The sequence below is a fragment of the Rhineura floridana genome, chromosome 6 (assembly GCF_030035675.1).
Source record: "Rhineura floridana isolate rRhiFlo1 chromosome 6, rRhiFlo1.hap2, whole genome shotgun sequence".
Classification (NCBI taxonomy): Eukaryota; Metazoa; Chordata; class Lepidosauria; order Squamata; family Rhineuridae; genus Rhineura; species Rhineura floridana.
In genome coordinates, this window is record NC_084485.1 from 64,958,019 (window position 1) to 64,979,719 (window position 21,701).

General features: G+C 40.3%; 1 protein-coding gene across 6 annotated transcripts in view; it reads right to left on the minus strand.

The window, feature by feature from the left end:
* Positions 1-21,701, minus strand: part of SRGAP2 (SLIT-ROBO Rho GTPase activating protein 2) — a 332,663-nt gene that overhangs the window by 98,072 nt on the left and 212,890 nt on the right. For 5 of the 6 annotated variants that reach the window (XM_061632116.1, XM_061632117.1, XM_061632120.1 and 2 more), the window contains exons 8-10: positions 8,414-8,638; positions 4,697-4,798; positions 1,837-2,034 (exon numbers count right to left, since the gene is read on the minus strand). In XM_061632116.1, coding sequence (XP_061488100.1) covers positions 1,837-2,034; positions 4,697-4,798; positions 8,414-8,638 — 525 coding nt within the window. The remainder of the gene's footprint in view (positions 1-1,836; positions 2,035-4,696; positions 4,799-8,413; positions 8,639-21,701) is intronic. The other variant, XM_061632118.1, reaches the window with a different exon arrangement.

The window sequence follows — 21,701 nt, forward strand, 5'->3', positions numbered from 1 at the left end:
CCAAATGACACAGTACCTTTCTAATGTCAAGTTTCTAAGGTTTAATTTAGACTCACCAGAGTGCTGCAAATATCTTCAAAGCAGTACATCTTTTATGTGTCTTGCCAAACCTATCTCATATTAAAATGCACAGTTCTACTGATGGCTCATTTTCTTTGTTCCCTGCATTTCTTGCCTTTTTTACCATGAATGCTCATCCACTGCCCATATTTATATCAAACAAAACATCTAACATTTTTAAACCAAACCCTGAAATTCTTAAGGATATTTAAAAGTATGGCAGATCAGTCAAGTGTTGTGGACTAATAAAAAAAGGCTGTTCATTTATCAGCTTCTTTCAATCCCCACTTATCATGGGTGTATCTACTTGACATGACAAATTATACTTCTATTTCTGGGAGGCAAAATTCTAATATTATTGGCATTGGTTGTAGGAAAGCATGGTACCTACAACAAATGACAGCAAAGCATCATGCGCAGGTAAAATTAGTTCTTGTTCATTTGAAAAAAAAGGAAATATTTTCTCTAGAAAAATAATAGCTACAACTTCAATTAAACAACCATTTGCACAGGTAGGGAATTCAATTTTTTCTTAGTTGAATAACCTTCCCCACCCACATTTTTCTGATAAAATTCACTTTCTAATCAGGCCTTTTAATTTAATGTGGCATTTGAAGTATTTTGAGTGCTTGTCTAAGAGAGTAATATACTCTCCAGCAAACCTATTACTAGACCAGACTCTACATAAACCTTCCTGTCCAAAGTGTATAGCAGTTTTTCATGAACACCAACATTCTGTTAAGAGGAATTAAAATACTTTAAATGTTGCAAAGTCCGTTTTAGAAGAGCAGTTACAGAGCAAATAAAAAAAGATACACATGCCCTAATCCAACTGAGTGCATGTGGAGCCCCCCCCCCTTTCTGGGAAAATCTAAAATATCACTAATCAATTGTTTAGCATGCAAAGTTAATGGGGTAGGGGACCTAAGACTTCTGAATAGCCAGTCAGTAGGGTTTTAGTTTCTTAAAAATAAAAATTCTTTTAAAAGGGTTCTGCGTGTACAACTCTGGCTATTGGATTGGAGAAGGCAAGCACATATATATGGCTTCTCCTCCAGCTAATACACATGCTGATGACATGGAATGCTTTGTATGCAAAACATCCCAGGTTCAGCTCCTACCATCTCCAGGAATCCTGGAGAGCTGCTGCCAGTCAGTGAAGACAATACTGAGCTAGACCAATGGTCTGACTCAGTATAAGGAGCTCCCTATGGTTCTTTCCATGTACCTTGGGCTCCTAGATGGAATCTGAAACATTAGTTTTTTATCCACTTTTCAGGAAAGCTGTAAAAAAAATACTGAAACAGTAGAAGAACATAAAAGGAATAATTTTAGCAAAAAAAGGTGTTCTTTAGCTTGCAAAGTCAATCTTGAAAGTAAAAACTTGCCAGGTTTAGCTTCATTACCAACTTGCAAACTATCACAGCTTATAAATAAAGAATTTTCTTGTGTTGTGTGGTTTAGATGTCATCTTATTTTTGTTTATGTACCACAAATTCTTAAATACAGACTAACAATATAAACAACAGGATCTTGTGGCACCTTAAAAACTAACAATTTTTTATGGCATAAACTTTCATAGGATAACATAGGCTCTGAAAGGGGTACAGGGAGATAGTCAGACCGACACTGATCCTTTAAGTGAACCATTCTCATTATTCACCTCAAGAATTATCCTGACAGCTTGTTAGTCTGAATTGCATGCAACACATACAGTTTTCTAGTGGCAAAATGTATCAGCTTTGCTGGAAGTCCATTGAAAGTTGGGTCTCTTACCGTGAAGTAGAACTGTTCTGTCTCTTGCTGATTGGCCCGTCTCTTGGCAATGCTTGGCTTGCTCATGAAGGTTTCAGAAACTGTTGATTTTACAGACTCCATGGAGTTGCTATACTGGAAACAGTCAGAGACATCAAAATCCTCAATGGTGACGATATCCTGGATAGTCTGCAGCGTGGCTTCCATTGTTTTCTTAACCTGACAGAGCAAACACAAAAGAAGAGTTTTAAAAATAAAAGGGTGAGAATGCAGAAAAACAAGCATTATCATCACTACTTGATTGGTCATTTACTGCAACTGGGTCTATGATTCCCAAGCATAATATAATCTCAGTTAATTCATAGAGCAGAGTACACATAAACAAGTGGCTGAGAAGAGACCTAGGATTTAATCACTTCCTTGGGAGTAAACAGTAGCAGCCAGTGGGGCAGCATTGTTCACTGGGCTTCCTAATGTGGAGGTTGGCAGTAACAGAGAAGGGGAAGCACAAGGGGGCAAGGAAGAAAGGTGTGGGCCCAGCAGTGGGAGTGGTGGATTGGTGCCACTGCTGTCCCTGTATCACATCAAACTCCCTGCCCCCTTGGTCTTCCACCCTCTGTTACTGGCAGCAACCTCCACATTGGGAAGCCAGGTGAGCATCCCTGCCCCACTAGCCATTACTGTTTACTCCCAAGGAAGTGATTAAATCCTCGGTCTCTTCTCAGCCATTTGTTTATGCCAGCAACTAATGAGAATAAGTCCCACTGAAAACAAACGACACATTACACTGGGTAATATACAGTATATAAAGAAAAGCTGATTCCTTGGCTGATGGAATACCTCCTTGGGAAAAGGCAATCTGCACTGAAGGGGTTGGCAGTGGCTACTCTTTCCCCCTTCCTGTTGCTTTCTTCCTGAAACTGTCCCTCACTCCACTGCTTCTACTTCTGCCAGTATTCTGGTCCCATATTTACATTACAAAACATGGATCGAGAACACCGTCAGGGAAAGGATAAAGGCAGCTGTGAAGAGACTGGGGAAGGCGGGAGAGAAGGGGAATAGAGTATGTCAGTCATTTCTCACGTGAGATAAAATCTCAAGTCAAGACAACATTGACTAGCCAGGGCAGAGCCATGCACAATTTCTGAGGTTCCTATTGGAAATAGGAAGCCACACCAGCTAGATCATCCCCACGATGACACCATGAAGCCTCCACATGTTGAACTGACAATTTCTGTCACTGTGGTGGGCAAGTAAATCCATCAGGAAGCTGCTTCTCACATTATGTATTCCTATGAGAAGACAATCTCTGACTAAGAAAAGACACATATACCACAGACTTTTCTGCCAGAGCAGTGAAAATGTGATAAGCAATTATATTAACCTTTTAAGAGCCTTTTTAATTTTATTTATGAGATCTATATTCTGCCTGCCCATTTCATAATGGAGCGCTCAGAATGAACGAAGCCATTCATTAGACTATATACAATTTGATACAATAACCCTATTTTTTCTTCTCTTTTCCAATAGGCACACAACATGCAAACCAAGCTACGTATCTTGTTACCAAGTACAGCAGAAATCTAGCTGTCATTGGAGGTAGGGACAGTACACTGCATTTCCTTCAGCTTGTCAAATAAAAAATTATGGCCACTTAAAAGGCATTGGCCCTAAAACGAATAGTCATGTTGAGAAGGATACTGCTTTGGGTTCAATGAATGAAGAAATGCAGAATATACATTTATTATTATTATTGTTGTTGTTGTTATTATTATTGATAATGATGATAATAATAATAATAAGATTTATATCCCGCCCTTTCTCCTAGTTTTTGTTGTTATGTGCCTTCAAGTCTACTACGACTTATGGTTACCCTATGAATCAGCGAACTCCAATAGCATATGTCATGCAAGAAAATAACTAAAAGACATCTTGCACTGATGTTGGGAATGAAACCATCCTCCAGATGCCATGTGCATGGCCCTATCCACTTGACACTACCACAGATTTACAGAAACACATCACTGCAGCAAGGAAGTTTCAGACTCTGCCACTTGCCTGGTATAGAATGATAATTCAGCTACTGCAATGTGAGCTTCTGCTTGGGCTGGAGAATCTGATGTTTTGGAATCTTAGTATTCAGTGACAGAGTAAAATAGTCTGTCATTCTTCTCTTTGAGAAACTCCCCACAAAACCTGTTGTTGTATAGTACTACTATATAATTAAACACCTTGTTCAGGTTGTAATTTTGATTATCGCCCATAATTTCTGAATCATACATATCCCAACATTTGAAAACCAAACAAGCCTTCCCTAGACCTTTTGGTAACATATTACAACTTCCATTTAGATAGGAAAGAATTAGGATTTTTCCTTTTCCATACAGAACAGTACCACATGCCTGCTTTACAATATCCCTAATATCTCACAGCTATTACAAGTCTATTTCCATTCCAAGCACAAAATCTCAAATTAACCAGAACAATTCATACGAACATAACTATAGTGTATCTTTCAATTTAAAATAAAATAAAATTATACCATGCAGTTTTAATTAAAGCATAGGTGAAATAAAACCGTGAAGCTTAGAAGTCAGACTAAAATGTACACAATGCACATCTAAACTTAGCTGTTTGGGAGCAGCTTCCCAAAGTGATTTACATTACGAAATCGATAGCATTTGGTTTGCCTTTGAAATTTCTTTCTGAACTGAAGCTTATAGATTATGATATTCTCAGCTGCCCTTCCTTTTCCCCAATTTACTGTCCAGATCATGGCAAAACAGGATTATGGAGAAAGCACAGACAAAGACAAGTGAAAAAAAGGGGAGATAACATCACAGAAATTGCTATGAGTGGTTTGGAGTTTGTGGTACCTTACCTCTTCATTTTCTATCTTCAGTGTGGATAGCCTAGACTGCAGCTGTTGACACCTCTGCACTAACTCACTCTGCACTGGCTGCTGGGCACACAGCTGGAACACCTGGAAAAGAAAATGGCACTTTTGAAAGATTCTGGACACTTGATTCTTCAGTTTTGTATTAACACTGTACACCAAGGTGTATGAGAAGTCTGGACTGGGCCACAGAAGAAATGGAGCCATAGGTTTTATTGCAGCAGTACTGATTTGGGGTTAGGGATGGGAGAGTCAAAGTTGAAAAGCAAACAAAATCTGTTCTGGATTAAGTGGTATGTGTGAGTTTCACCTGGAAAAATAATCCACCTCTTCAATCAAGGATTAGTGAAGACAGAACTGCTGCTTCAGTCCTAATCCCCAGGAGTACAAGGTGTGACCCTAGTATGAGGATGAAAAAAACTCCTATTTGGTGCAGAAATGATAGAACTACACAGAATGGATCTCTTTTTTTGGAGAGTTTTTGCTTTTACAAAGACAGCTGCAAAGGGTGTAACTGAAAGGGGAGGCTTGTGTGGGGGAATAGGAGCTTCTGAATATTTTTCCCTCAAGCTGTTTCTCTGTTAAACATTGCTCCCCCAAGTTGCTTTTCTTCCCATATGGGTATGTGTATCATTCCTCCAGCAGAGGTAAAAGCAACTTGGCAACAGCAGTTCCAAGGGGAAATGGCTTTGAAGCCCCTCTCACCCTGCAGCAATCTCTCCCTTCAAATTGCAGCATTAGCACTTGCGTTTTATAAAAACAAAGACTGTCCCTAAAAGTAACTGTGGAGCTACATGTAACATGTAGCGCAGCCCACAACTTTGGTGTTTGGCTCAAGCAAGACTTGTATCCATATTAGCAGAGGTAATTAGCTATTTAACAATCTTCAATACGTTCTAAGGAAATACAAGGGGCAAGGACTTTTTCCATCCTTTAAAGAAACAACCTTTTTTTAAAATCCTGAACTTCAGACTACATTGCCACAAGAGAGTTTCTTTCAAGCCTTGAATGCCAGTTAAATCCATTTCTGGATGTGCATCTAGCCCTTGGGCAAATTTCAAAGCAACAAGATGATGCTATGAAAAAGACAAGAATTCAATACAGTTCTATAAAAAAAATCAACTGAAAGTTAATCATTTGCTCTAACATTTGAACGTATTTCCAAACCACCCTAAGCCCTTTTATCTGGACAGAATAAGGAGGCTGAGGGTTAAATGCCCTATTGCATTTTTAGTTTTCACTGGAAAATAGAATATTAGGATATTTCACATTTGCTTGTAATCTTGGGAGACCCAGGCTGAAAACCCCACTCAACCAGGAACCTCACTGGGTGATCTTGAGCTAGTCACTGTCTCTCAGACTAACCTACCTTGCAGGGTTGTTGTGAGGATAAAGTAGGGGAGAGGAAGAAGTATGTATACCACCTTGAGCTCCCTAGAGGAAAGATGGGATATACTGTACTATAATTGTACTGTAATTGTTGTAAACTGCTCTGATTTTTTAATGAATTTGTGGTATACAAATATTTTTATAAATAAATAATAAATAAATGTAACAATAAATAAGTGTGCAAAACAATTTAAACAGTGTTTCACAAATGCTACTACTATATCACTGTTACCATCTATGAATCATTTCTAGATATTACCTGCACAACAGAAGACCACCATCACCACCACCTTCATTGTTCTTCACATAAGAGGACTCTACCTCTCTCCTAAGTCATATGGCATGTGTGGAGGAATCAGGTGAGGGGCTAGCTTCTCACTTCAACCCAGGCTGTACAGATACTCAGAAACAACTAAAGTATCTTGCTAGTTCTGGGCACCAAACTAGACACAATATTTAAGCATGTGATTGGCCCTTGAGTGCTGCCTCTTCTTGTTCACTAGAACAGCAGGCATGGGAGACAATATGGATCAGGAATGTGGCATTAGAGAAAGAGAGGATTTAATCAGAATCCTGATGTGGATCAGTCCCCCCACCACCACCTGTTAGCTGTCCCATGAGAAAAGCTGCCAGTGGAATGATGCAGCACAGTAACAACAACATATTCCATATTAGTATTAAAATTCTAAATGGATCCATAGAATCCACTGACACTCTGATATAACAACAGGGGACAGTCACCATTCTGGCAGAAAAAAATATTCTAGGTCTGGATCTGCTTTATGTTCTGTTCTCAAACTGATCCACAGGTATGCAAAAGGACATTACTTAGGAGCACTTTCACATAAGCTAGCTGAGGCTGATATGCATTTGGTTACTTCCATACACACAGAGCAACAAACACACATGCACTATTCAAGAAGCAGCAATAAGACCGTTGCTTCACGTGAGACAAAACCAGTCCACATGTAGATTTGATAGACTACGTAGGTGTAAGGATCAGCAAGTGATATAGATGCTTACTATAATGACCTTCTCACATCTTTAAAACATTATTACATCTCAAGGAATGTACTATTAAGTCTGTGAATATAAATACATAATGAATGGAAATCACACTACTCATTAGCAACCTTTTAAAAAATGTGAAGACAATTCCTCATCTATCTGGTGAATGTACAGACAGTGAATGTGACAATTGCCTAATCATCTGTCATATCCCATAGTTTTGAACAATTATCAGATGAGTTTTGAATTGTAATATATACATGAGATTAGGGATACCGCAGCAGATATGGGATTTAATGAATTCTATGATATAGGGCAGACCTCTTGAATGTCTGCTTCACGGATATATTTTCACTTTCGAATGTAGATAGAGTAGCTACAACAATTTAACTTTTATACAGCATGAACAGAGTTCTTAGGAAAGAAACCTGAAAAAGGGAATGAAGTATAAAACAGAAGGTTTTATTCATGTCCCTATTTACATGTAACTGTTCTCAGAATGAAAGTATACACTCTCGTGGCTGTATAATAAAATACTGAGCTTCAGTTTTATGGTTCACAATCCAGTGAGCAATTCTTGTGCATATTACAAGACTGAGTTAAATTGAGCTTCTTCACCTGTTTCATTTATCATGGTGTCAGGACATATTCTTTATAGTAAGTGGTTTCCCTCATTTATTTTATCCTATGGGTGAAGCAATAATCTAACTTCTTTTCTAAGAAGTAATCATTATTACAATGCAAAGATACTACAAATTAGTACCATGAAATCTGGGAGGTCGCTTTTTCTTCTGTGCAACCTTACCCATATGCTAAAATGAGGACATTCTTTTCAACTTTGGTGCCCATACTGAGGGCCAAGAGCATAATGTTGGCAGTGGTGTATCGATTATGTGTGCCCAGCAGGATAGAGCAAGTTGAAAGATTCCCACACACAGGCCGTTAATTGTTAAGAGTCTTTTACTGACAGGATTTCGTACAGGAACGGTTACAATACAGATTCGAATACTTTCCTTTACTCTCCTAACACCCCCACACCTTGTAGTTTCTTTTTCAAGGCTTTATAGACTGCGATTGCTCTGTGCCAGCTGCAGCCTCTCCTGTGAGCTGTCCTTGAGCTGCTGCACACCTTAACCCTTTACTTGTCTTTCTGGAAAACTAGACAGATAGACTCCTCAGCAGCCTACACATAGTTACTGACTAATTCAAAACAACTATTTGTTTGATTTCCCATACATTCTTTCTTATTATGACTAGAGTGGAAATCCTCATGTATGCATATTTACAAAAAAGAATAAAACTAACCATATCTCCCATGTGAGGCTGAAACTCAAACTTCATGGGTGGACAGAAGACATTGTTGCACATCTCCATGAGGCGCTGCTTGTCGCTATTTGCATCCAAGTTTTCCACAGCATTCTCGATGGCATCCAGTCCTTCATGCTTTGATTGTTCTAGATTCAGCTCTGCTGACAAGAATGTCCTGAGTGCTCTACCAAGGCTGGCATGATATCCTAGGTCACAGCACTGCTGGAAAAGAAAAAAGCAAGAGAAAGACCACTTGAACTCTGTAGGAACAGAAGTTACAAAAGATACTATGAACCAATGGTTTCAAATACATTATTTTAATCACACATTTATTTTGGCCTCAAAAAGATCCAATAATCTATTGGGCAAGAAACACAAAACTGATGGCCAGAGCTGAGTTATGTTTATATTATAAACTTAAAACTGAAGTTAATAGTTGTGACTTTCCAAAGTTAAAAACACCATCACCACCAGTACCACAATTGCCAGCTTTGGATTGTTGCAATTGCTCATGTAACTGAGCAAGTCTTGAACTGGCAACAAGGGTTTCTGTGGCTGCTTATAAGGTGGAACCACTGAAACACACACAGTTCAATTAAGACAATATAGAAACCCTGTGACTGATAGTGATCTGTCTTACCAACCCAGCTCACATAAAGCCTTGTTCTTGAAGCTGTACACAAAAGCTTCTGGACTGGTACCATTCTGTGTGCTTCTCTCCTGCTCCCAGACTCTCAGGGAAGAGACACACTTATAGTTGTGCTGGCTTCAGTGCATCTCCACCTCTATTTTCTGAAGCCTGAGACACACAATGCGAGTGAAATTCTGCCCCCTTTTACTCTAATAATAATAATAATCTTTATTGTTACGGTCAATGACCAGCATGTCCCTTTTACTCTAAAACTTCAGAAGTTGCAGCTTCAGCATGGTATACCTTGAAGTCAGCTTCACACAGACTTCAAAACAGATTGCTCATCAACTTCGTTGCCACTCCAGGCGTGTTCAATGAAAACAGTTTTGCTGTAGGCTCAGGCAGACACAGTGATTGGCCCAACACTTTGCTATGGGTGGTCCTAATCAGCAGTGAGGAAGGCAGATGTGTCTAGCCAAGGCAGAATCATTGCAAAACATAACCAGAGAAAAAGGTCTGGCTGCTTTTGAAGCAACTAGTGTAGTCTGCAGCCTCAGACTCAATCACTCTCTGGTTGTCAGTCCTAACAGCTGGCTAATTATGCTCATCTTGCTGCTTTGATCTGTTAAACTTGGGTAACCCAATTTGCCAGCTCCTGTTCACATCCTAGCTGGATTGCTGCCAATTCTTTTCTTCGTATGATGCCCAAAGACCAGTGCTACTATCTGCTATCAATCCCAGGAAGGCATGTTACCTCCTTCACAAATGGCTCTCCATGCTAAACACCAGCGCTTGGAAAAGTTATTTTTTTGAACTACAACTCTTATCAGCCCAATCCAGTGGCCATGCTGGCTGGGGCTGATGGGAGTTGTAGTTCAAAAAAGTAACTTTTCCAAGCTCTGCTAAACACATGGAGGAGCATGCCCATGCCCCATAGCCCCACATCAACATTGTGTCCCTCGCCCACTGGCGATCTGCACATTAACATGTGATGGTTGCAAGGTTCCCAAATGCATGAAAGTTATATGTGCTTAGGCCCCCCCTTTGCAGATACTGCACTTGTTGGGGACATAGGAGAAGGGCCTTTGAATAAAATTAAGCAGGGGCCACAAAAGAGAGGACCTTGTCAGTGGTGATATCTAAGCTATGCAACATCTGCAGACACATTTGCCTGACACCAACTTTGCTAACTTTATCTGCAAGAAATCCATCCACATGTCTTTACTATTTATCTGGAGACTCAGTTTCTTGGTGTTTTTTTTAAATCTTGGTTTTAACTGCTGGTTTTAATAGCTTGTTTTTACTTTTTAATCCACTACATTGGACTTCCGGGAAGGGTGACTTAGCCTGTGCCTGCTTTTGAGACGGGCTCCTGCCTCAAAAGAAGCTTATTCAGATATATCAGTCAGATTTTTTTTTTTTTTTGACTGATTAAACTTCTCCCGGGTAGGGAGAAACGAAGAGATTAACCTCAAAGCCTATTTTTGTTGGGATGACCAGATCTCATTAATTTATGGGACGAGGTCCAGCCGACGAAGGTGGGACGGATTTTCAACAACAAGCTCTATCTGATAAAGCGAACGTTCATCTTATCTTCTAAGAGAGAACGCACTAACAGGCAAGCACCCTTCTTTCTATATTTTTCTTTTACTTGACTTAAATTGTTGCTGTTTAAAAGAGATTTGCCAGATTGATCGGTTTTTGACATCTCACTGGGGAGCCATAACTTCTCTCTGCTACTCACTAATTAATAGCTTATCTCTGTTTTTGTTGCAAAAAGCTGTCCTGGATTTGCATTCTAAAGATATACACAGAAGAGGGATTTCTATTCCAGATTTTTATTTTGAAGAATATTATATTGTCTGAGACTACTCTCTTTTTGGTCTATTTTATTTTGACGAATCTGTTTTCTGACGACCGCCATTAATTGTTTCGATCCTGGGAACTGCATTTTGTTTACTTAAGCATGGAGAGATAAGGCTGTCTGCTCTGTTTATACTGTGATGTCACCAAGTTTGGAGTATTAACCCAATTGTTGCTGAAATAAGAAGTGGTTTTCCTATATTTTTCTTTTAAAATGGCAATTAAGAAAGTGGCTGAGAATCTGGAAATAACTATGTTTCAGAAAATAATGGATGAGATTGAGATAACGAAACAAAACCTGCGACAGGGTTGTAAGGAGCTGAAAATTGAATTGAGTAAAATGAAGCAGGAGATTAAAGATATAGGGGTCCCTGTGAGAGAGGTGACCCTGGAAGGGGTCCCTGTGAGAGAGGAGACCCCGGAGATTGGAACAAACGTGGAACAGGAAAAAGATTTGGAGTCTATGGACTTTAGAAACAAAATCTATTGTTTGGAGACACAGGAGATTAAAGACATAGGGGTCCTTGTGAGAGAGGAGACCCTGGAGACTGGAACAGGGGTCCCTGTGAGAGAGGAGACCCTGGAGACTGGAACAGGGGTCCCTGTGAGAGAGGAGATCCCGGAGATTGGAACAAACGTGGAACAGGAACAAGATTTGGAGTCTATGGACTTTAGAAATAAAATCTATTGTTTGGAACTCAATGTTATCTCTGAAGAAATTAATGAAGATTCTAGAGATAAAGTTATCAATGGCATGGATAATCTTCTGGACTGGAATGATGTGATGGAGCCCAATATAGAGAAAATCTATGGAATTAACTGCAGCCATGTGACAATGGAAAAACTTTCAAGAGATGACCCAGTGTATTTTGAAAAAAAGAACAGAGATATGATTTTACAGCAGTATTTCAGCAACCTATTCAGAATGGATGGCAAGAAAATATTTGGGATAGAGGTAATTCCCATCAGACTCTTACTATATGACTATGGCTTTGACAGCAAGATTATTATGGAATACTGATAATGGAAGATTGGATACTGAAATTACTGGACTTAACAAGACTACTGAAGATGGAAGATGGAAAATGGAACTAATAGGGATAATAGAACAATGGCTACTGAAATTACTGAACCTAACAGATTCTGATGTGATGGATTAATTGAAATGTTTATTTTGACTATGGTTATGACAATAAGATTATCATAATTAGTAATGAGATGGATTAATCGATATGCTTATCTGGAAAAAAAAATTGATAGATATATTTCTTAAAGAATTGAAACCTCTCTTTGACTTTTTGTGGAAAGAATAAAGTAATGTTTATGAGATTTGATGATTAAGTAAGATAACTACTGGAGGAAAGTGATTTTATAATATGACTTAAGAGACAGGATTGTTATATATTATAGACTTATAACTGATTTGATCTTTGACAAATGGGAAGTCAATATTTTACTCTTTATTTTTTTTTTTTGTTTTTTTTTTCTTTTTTTTTTTTTTGTTAACTATTTTTGATTTTGTCTTTTGTCTTTGAATGTTTTATGATTTCGTCTTGTATGTTTTATGAAAATCTGAATAAAAATTATTGGAAAAAAAAAAAAATCCACTACATTTATTGTTAAGTTTATTTTACTCCTACTTTTTACTTTTATTTTGTGAAAGGTGGAACTGAAATATAACAAAATATTCACTTTGCAGATAGGAGGAAAGAAAGTGAAGAAAATTTTCAAAAGCAATCATTGTAGCCAAACATTTGCTGAACTTACTGGCAACTTTAGCATATTGTTACTGAAAGCCAATCTAATATGCAAGCCAAATCATAATATTAATGGGAAAGAAGTTCTTGTCATTACTTCCTCAGACATACTTGATTTTTTCATTTTTTTAAAAAAATCAGTAGAACAAAATTTAAAAAGAGAACTGTTCGTGCTCAAAAAGATAGACAGTTCAAAAATTAAATATATTAGGAAGCAATTCAAAAGGAGGAAGAACCCATCTACTTAATTGGATGCCCTCCTCTGTAAACTGAAATCAACAGAATCTCCTACTCCTGTATAATCATTTGGAGCATGAGAGATGAATGGCAAAAAAGGGAAAAGAAAATGGAAAAAAGAGAGGAAATCAAACGGAAAAGAGAAGGAAAGAAGTGCAACCTGAACCATTTTCCAATGTTTTTCAAAAGAGCCCTGCCATTGCCGGCTGCAACATGCCTGGGTACTGTGCCAAAAGGCTGTAGCAGGTGTCAAGCTCTTGTAAAGCAGCAACAGTTGTTGGCTTTACTGGAAGCACACAATGAAAGGACATTAAATTCAGTCAAGAAGCACAGAGACCAAGCACAAAAACAAAAGATGCTTGATTGAGAATTTGCACATTCAGAGGGTGGTTTGCTTGGTAAAAAGCAAATCAGTTGCAGCTTTGCTGTCACACTAAAATTCCATGTGCTGTGCAACTGGAAGGAAACCAGCTCCAAGTGAGAATTAGAGCCCTATTATGAGGTTGAAACTTGAGAAAAACTAAATCCATCTGTGTTAACACATGGGTTAATATACAATGAAGCCCCTGGCCTTGTGGATGGATCCCCTTGGGTGCAGGTGCCCAATTTACAAAATACATTCCAAGCACCTGGATTCATCTTTATAAGGCAGATTGTGTGTGTTGTATGCACGCACACGCACACATCTCCATCCAGAGAATGAGAAGAAAAGCAGTCATTAATATTTTATAAGCTACCACCATAAGAAATCTGGAGAATTAGATTAAGACAACAGCAGTGTTTTCCATCTTTGTAGCAACTATAGCAGCAACATGTTTCTGTACTGTTTCTCCATCCCTAACACTTAAAATATCCAAAATACTGTATTTATAAGTGTGTCAATCTTGCTGGTGTTTTCTGGGTTATAAATGTTTGATGGAAACATTCTCCACATAAATCAATGTTTTATAAGAATTTAATGAAAGCTCATTCAAATTCACTTCTCAGCATGACAGCTGATTAACCCTTTACGAGCTAGGAGACTTTAAAAACACAAACCTGGAAGGGCAGGGCAATAAAATACTCTGCATTTCTAAATTCAATGAAGAATACTGCATATCTGGCCACTAAAAAGGGAAGAGCCATAATGTGTATTAATGTGGAAATGCAAGACACTGTGAATGGCTAAAATAAAGTAGTATTAGGAAGATTTGGGTAAGTGAATTTCATTTTCTACCAGTAGTTCTTAAGCATTGTTGAAGGGAAGACAAGACTTCAGGTTTGCTTGTTCTCTATGGGTAAACTTTTATTCATCCCTTACTACCACCAAACAGAAGCTTTATAAATTTGACTAGTGTTTTTATATAGAGGACGTAAGATTTTTTTTTCTTTTGCTTGCTATAGGAATCTCTTTACTCCAAAGGTTGTGTGTGTTGGTTAAAAGTATAATGAAAGAACCCAACACACAGAAGATTCTCATCTCATTTTAGGTTTGTCTACACAGAGACTAAGATTACGCATCTCAGCACCCCCACTGTAATCCTCACCAGCTTGATGCCAACCTTATTAAACCACTGAGCTTTAAAGCTGGACCACCCCCTGCCCTGCCCCTCAACAAAAGTACTCAGCTAGTCAAACCCATTTTTTCCATTAGTGAAATATTTATTTAACATAAGGGATTAGCATCTCTTCAAAGAGTGTCAGCAAATTCAAAATCATCAGGAAATTGTTACAACTGAATGGCTCCATTAAAACCTCCAAATGTTCCTATTAACAATGAATTCAATGTGCAGTTTTAAGCAGCCCAGTGTGTCTTTCATTGGTATGGGTAGGCGTTTAAAATTCATGCCTTTTTAATTCTGAGTGGATGGCCTCCATACAAAGAGTAACAACATGGAATAGTTAGGTCAAAAGAATCAACTTTTTTTTTTTTACACATTTCAAATACTGCTTGAAAGCTGTCATTGTGCTTTAGGAGCTGATTTCCCTAAAAATTCATCCTGATCTTTATAACTACTGTTTCAACAGCTTCAAAGTGGAATCCTAATGCAAGGGCAGCAGCTCAATGATAGAGCACTGTGACGCCCTTCCCTGGCTCTCCCTATCAGGTTCCTACCTGCTGGTGGCTACTGCCTGTCACTAGGCACCACCAGTCCGGACTGTCCTTTTTTATTGTTTCTCTCCCCGCTCTAGCACAGATCTCAACAGATCCCCCTGCTAGGCAACCACCAGTAACGTCCCAATACTAGTATTCCCAGAGACTCTGAATACTGGTATTGTTATTCTCTTCACCGCTGCCACCATTTGTTACAGTTTCCCTTCAGCCTTGGTCATTACCTTACTCTCCCTTCTGGTCTGGGAAACCCCAGCCAAGGATCAGGCCTTTGGTAAACCAAATTAAGTATTTATTAAAGATAACAAAGCTAACAAGATTAACAAGATTTCTTCTTAAGGCACATAAGCATATGGTTTTACTCAATACTAATCCGAACTCCACCCCCCTCCTTCTCCACTCTCTCCTGGCAAACAACTCTCTCAAACCCCACCAAGCAACCCACTCTTTCTCTTCTCCCCCCAGATTCCACTCTCACTCTTCCTTTTATACGTTCAGCCATTTTAAACACTCAGCCAATCATCTAGCATTCTACTGCCCATTCACTCCCCCTCCTCTTTCACTCCACTTACCATGTATCTTCTAAACAACCAACACTTACCATATATACATTAATATAGGAACATCACATTCCCCCCCCCCTTAAACAACGGCAGAGTATTATTCCTGTTCCAGGATTTATACGTCGCGTTAACAATATAAACAAGTCTCTATGGGGAAAATGTCTTTCTTTGTCTCTCCATCTGGTCACGTCACTGCAGTCCCAGCCACTTGCCTGGAAAGTCCATCGGCCAGTACATTGTCCTTGCCTTTTATGAACTGGAAGTCCACTTGATAGTCCTGTAGGGCCCAGGACCACCTCTGCAGCATAGTGTTATGGTTTTTCATAGTCTGCAACCGTAACAAGGCCCAATGATCCGTAGTCACTGTGAATCTTCGTCCCCACATGTATGGGCGCAACTTGTTCAGTCCCCACACGACCGCTAGGCACTCCTTCTGGACCGACGAATAGTTTTTCTCCCTCGGCGTCAGCTTGCGACTCAGGTACGCCACTGGATGTCTGGTGCCTTCTCTCTCCTGCAGCAAGATGACTCCCAGTGCCAGGTCCAACGCATCTGTAGCCACGATGAATGGTTTCTCATAGTCTGGTGCTATTAATATGGGTCCTTGGCACAAGGCTTGCTTCAGTAGATCAAAAGCCTTCTGACATTCATCCGTCCATACCACATGCTCAGAACACTTCTTCTTTGTTAATTCATGCAAGGGGGTTGCTATTTCCCCAAAATTTCTCACAAACTTCCTATAAAATCCAGCCACACCCAGAAATGCCCTTACTTGTTTTTTGGTTAAGGGGATCGGCCACGCTTGTATTGCCTCCACCTTGCTCCATAAGGGGGTGATTTTCCCACTCCCCACCTTATGTCCTAAATAGATTACTTCCTTTAGTCCAAACTGGCATTTCTTAGCTTTTATTGTGAGGCCTGCTTTTCTTAAGGCCTCCAATACTGTTGTCAGGTGTTGGACATGCTCAGGCACCGACTTGCTAAAAATGGCCACGTCATCGATATAGGCCACTGCAAAATCTGACATGCCTCGCAACACAGTATTGATTAGCCTCTGAAATGAACTTGGTGAGTTCCTTAGTCCCATGGGTAAGGTCACAAACTCATATAACCCATCTGGTGTACTGAAGGCAGTTTTGGCTCTGGATTGCTCGTCTAGTTCCATTTGCCAAAATCCTTTACAGAGGTCTAACATAGAGATAATGGTTGCTGCCCCCAATAACTCTAACATTGCGTCTACCCTGGGCATAGGATACGCATCTGGGACCGTGATTTTATTGATTAGCTGATAATCAATGCAAAACCTTGTCGTTCCATCTTTTTTCGGAACCAGGACAATACTTGAGGCCCAGGGACTGATGGATTCCCTGATCACTCCTAATTCCAGCATATCTTCCACCTCCTTTTTGATCTCATTTAAAACTTTCCCATTCACACGGTACGGAACAGATCTGATTGGGGCATGATCTCCAGTATCAATGGAATGTATAACTATACTGGTTCGGCCAGGTTTGTTGCTAAAGAGATTCCTATAGGTTTTCAAAACTCTCAGAATCTCTTCTTTTACTTCCTCCTTCACCTCCTCTGACCATTCCACTTGATCTACCCCTCCTTTGTCTTTGCTTTCCTGTACCAAATCTGGAAGTTCAGGCCCACTTCCCTCAGGGAATAAGGTAACTTGCAACACCTGTGCATCCCTGGTATGGTAAGGCTTCAACATATTTACATGAACCACTTTGCTTTTGTTTAATTGATCTGTGGTGATTACATACATCACTGTGTCAAGCCTTTCTCTGATGGTATATGGTCCTTCCCAGTTAGCCTGTAATTTGTCATGTTTCCTGGGTATGAACGCCATAACCATATCTCCCACATCATACACACGTTCCCTGGCTGTTCTGTCATACCAGTAACGTTGCTTCTCCTGTGCTTGACTCAAATTCTTTTTCACCACCTCCATCATTGATGTTAATTTATTGCGGAATTCCAATACAAAATCTACTACAGATGTTTTGTACTCTCCCAGGGTTCCTTCCCATGAATTTTTTAATAGTTCCAAAGGTCCCCTCACTTTTCTAGTGAACATGAGTTCAAAGGGTGAGAAGCCTGTTGACTCCTGAGGGACTTCTCTATATGCAAATAAGAAGCATCCCAAACGTTCATCCCAGTCTTGTGGGTGATCTTGAACATAGCTTCTGATCATGCCCTTCAAAACGCCATTGAATCTCTCTGTTAACCCATTAGTGGCAGGATGGTAAGTAGTGGTCTTTAGATGTTTTAGACCACAACATTTCCACATACATTGCATCACTTCTCCCATGAATACACTGCCTTGATCCGTCAGCACTTCATGAGGGAAACTCAGCCTCATAAAGATTTTTAATAAAGCCTCTGCCACTACAGGGGCTTCTACAGATCTTAGTGCTTCTGCGTCTGGGTACCTGGTGGCAAAATCCACCACCACCAATAGATATTTCTTGCCATGCCTTGTGGGTTTGGAAAAAGGGCCCACCAAATCTATTCCCACTCTATAAAAGGGTTGTCCAATTATAGGAAGGGGCTTTAAGGGTGCCTTAGTCTTTACTCCACTTTTTCCCACCTTTTGGCATATTCCACAAGATAGACAATGTTGTTTTACATCTTTGGAGATGTTTGGCCAATAATAGTGTGCAGCCAATCTCCTTTTGGTCTTTTTTATTCCCAGATGTCCTGCACATGGGACATTGTGGGCTACCTCTAGCAATCTGGTTCTGTATTTGCTAGGTACTATCAATTGCTTCACTGGTTCACATTCATCCTTTCTCTCAGCAGGCATCCACAGTCTATATAAAATCCCATTCTCACACACAACTTGATTCCTCAGTTTGTCAGTGAAAGGAATCTGTTGGGTCAGGGCTTGTTCCTTTATTTGGTTCAAACTTATATCTTTATGCAACTCTTTCCTGAATTGATCTGCTTCTTCCCCAAAGACCACTTGATACAGTTTGTCTCCTTCAGCGGGCCTGCTAGTGGTTGCTATGGTGACCTGAGGCTGGTTAACAGATTCCACCCTGTTTGTTTCAGCCCCCCTTAATATGGCTTCTTTTTCTCTGCCAATTTGCTGTCTGGTCACTACATAGATCTTTCCTTGGGCGCCCATTACATCTCTTCCCAGTATTACTGGTTCTTGTTGCTGGGCATTAATGCCTACTTTATATCGGCCCTCTCGGCCTCTCCAAGTCATTTCCACCAGGGCCACAGGCAAACTTTCTGGTTGACCCCTCACTCCTTGGATAGTCACAGTTTCCTGAGGTAATATTACCTCAGATTTTATTAAATCTGGCCTCAGTAATGTCTGAGCAGCACCAGTATCAAGCAATGCCCAATAATTTGCCCCTTGTACACTCACTTCCTCTCTCAGACTTGAATCAAGGTCTGTTACTTCTGTCCAGTTTATCTGGCAGAACTGAACCTTTTTCGCTGTTTCTAAAGCCTTGGGCTCTGTTTTCACTGCCCTTGTCTGAGCAGGATTACTAATGGGGTTGGCAACCTCACATTGAAAACATAGGTGCCCCGGTCTACCACATTTGTAGCATAATTTCTCCTCACTTTTAGGGTACACAGATCCACCCTGGGGTGTCCTGTGCCCTTCAGATTTTACTGGAGAACTCACTCTCTGTGGTACCACATCCCTTCTGCCAGCATTATATGGTCTGGGTTTAAAATCTCTCGATGTTTTCCCCACCTAGCCAGTTCTGTTGGAGGCGAAGTGATCCGCCATCTCTGCGGCCTCCTGCACTGATGTAGGGGAACGGTCTTTGACCAGGAGCCTTATTTCTGGTGGTAACTGATGGTATAATTGATCCAATATCATGAGGTTTTTCACCTCCTCCACAGACTGAGCTTTTGCACTTGTCAGCCATTTCCCAAATATGTCCATCAGTTTTGCCCCCAGCTCCACGAAAGACCTCCCTGTCTGTATCTGGCAGTTTCTGAAAAGCTTTCTAAAATAATCAGGCCCCAGTCTGAATCTTTTAAACACTGCTTCTTTGAATTCAGCATAGGTGACGGGCCTGTCTGAGGGGAAATATTGGTATACCTCAGCCAATTCCCCTTTAATCAGGTTTGATAAATACTGCATGTATTTATCTTCAGGTAGCCCCCACAACTGAGCTGCTTTTTCAAAGGTGCTGAGGTAAATTTGAGGATCTTGACCAGGCTCATAGACAGCAAAGTCCTTTGGAGTCATTTTTATTTTTGCTCCATCTCTGTCCTTTCTTGTTTCATCAGAATGAAACTTCTCTCTTTCAAATTTTAACTTTTCTACTTGTAATTCAGCATCCACTGCTCGTTGCTTCTCCCTCTCCTCAAACCCCAATCTCATTCTCTCAATTTCCAACTCCCTCTGTTTTTCCTTCTCTGCACCTTCCATCCTCAATCTCTCAGCTTCCAACTCCCTCTGTTTGTCTTTTTCCTCAGCCTCAAAGACCCGCTGCTTTTCTTTCTCATCAGCCTCCCATCTTAACTTCTCTCTCAAGTACTCTATATAAGCGGGATTGCTTAAATATCCTTCTGGGGTCTCTTCCCTGACAGGTTGTTTTTGCTGGGCAGTTGCAAATCCTATAACTGCTACCCTCAATTCATCTACCCCTTTACCCTCGTGAGGTAAATTGAATATTATGCACTTCTCCACCAGCTCCTCTCTTTTCATTTTTATATATTCAGCCATGGTCACTCACTCTTTGCCACACACTCTTTGCCAGTCACTCTCACAAGTAATCTTGTTTTATTATTTGTTTGCCACAGAACTATTAGGGATTGTCTAGTATTCGTATCTCACTGCTACAGCCAACACCTGTGACGTAGTCTCCTTTATCACCATGTGTCTTTGGGACTCTCTTTGGTTCGTATCTGGATTCTCTGTTGTTCGTATCCCACCGCTACTGACACCATGTGTGAGGCGTCCTTCCCTGGCTCTCCCTGTCAGGTTCCTACCTGCTCGTGGTTACTGCCTGTCACTAGGCACCACCAGGGACTCCACCAGTCCGGACTGTCCTTTTTTATGGTTTCTCTTCCCGCTCTAGCACAGATCTCAACAGATCCCCCTGCTAGGCAACCACCAGTCACGTCCTAATACTAGTATTCCCAGAGACTCTGAATACTGGTATTGTTATTCTCTTCACCGCTGCCACCATTTGTTACAGTTCCCCTTCAGCCTTGGTCATTACCTTACTCTCCCTTCTGGTCTGGGAAACCCCAGCCAAGGATCAGGCCTTTGGTAAACCAAATTAAGTATTTATTAAAGATAACAAAGCTAACAAGATTAACAAGATTTCTTCTTAAGGCACATAAGCATATGGTTTTACTCAATACTAATCCGAACTCCACCCCCCTCCTTCTCCACTCTCTCCTGGCAAACAACTCTCTCAAACCCCACCAAGCAACCCACTCTTTCTCTTCTCCCCCCAGATTCCACTCTCACTCTTCCTTTTATACGTTCAGCCATTTTAAACACTCAGCCAATCATCTCGCATTCTACTGCCCATTCACTCCCCCTCCTCTTTCACTCCACTTACCATGTATCTTCTAAACAACCAACACTTACCATATATACATTAATATAGGAACATCACAAGCACATACAGAGATTCCAAGTCGTATCCCTGGCATTTCCAGGTAGGATTTGGAAAGACTCAGCAGAAACATTGGACAGCTGCTGCCAATTAGGGTAGGAAACACACTCACTGTTCTGCCAATTCCAGTGCATTCCACCTCTCTTTTCTGAAAATGGGGGCACATGACACGACACTAGTCAAGCCCACCTTTTTTTACTGTAAAACCTGGTGGGATCCGCTTCAGTTAGCGTTGCCAGGTTCAGGGCCTGAGAATGATTCTGTATCTTTAAAAGTTGTGCAGGGGGAAGGGAGAATTTCACCTTGTGGTTTTTCCCATTACAGTGTTGCAAGAGAACCTGCACTTGGCTGAATTTTCTCTTCTCTTAAAGAGGACCCGAGGGACAAGTTACATATTTTAGTTAGCAGATCAGCAATTTCATATTTGAGTTCTTTGAGAACTCTCGGGTGGATGCCATCCGGGCCCGGTGATTTGTCCGTTTTTATATTGTCCATTAAGCCTAGAATTTCCTCTCTCGTTACCACTATTT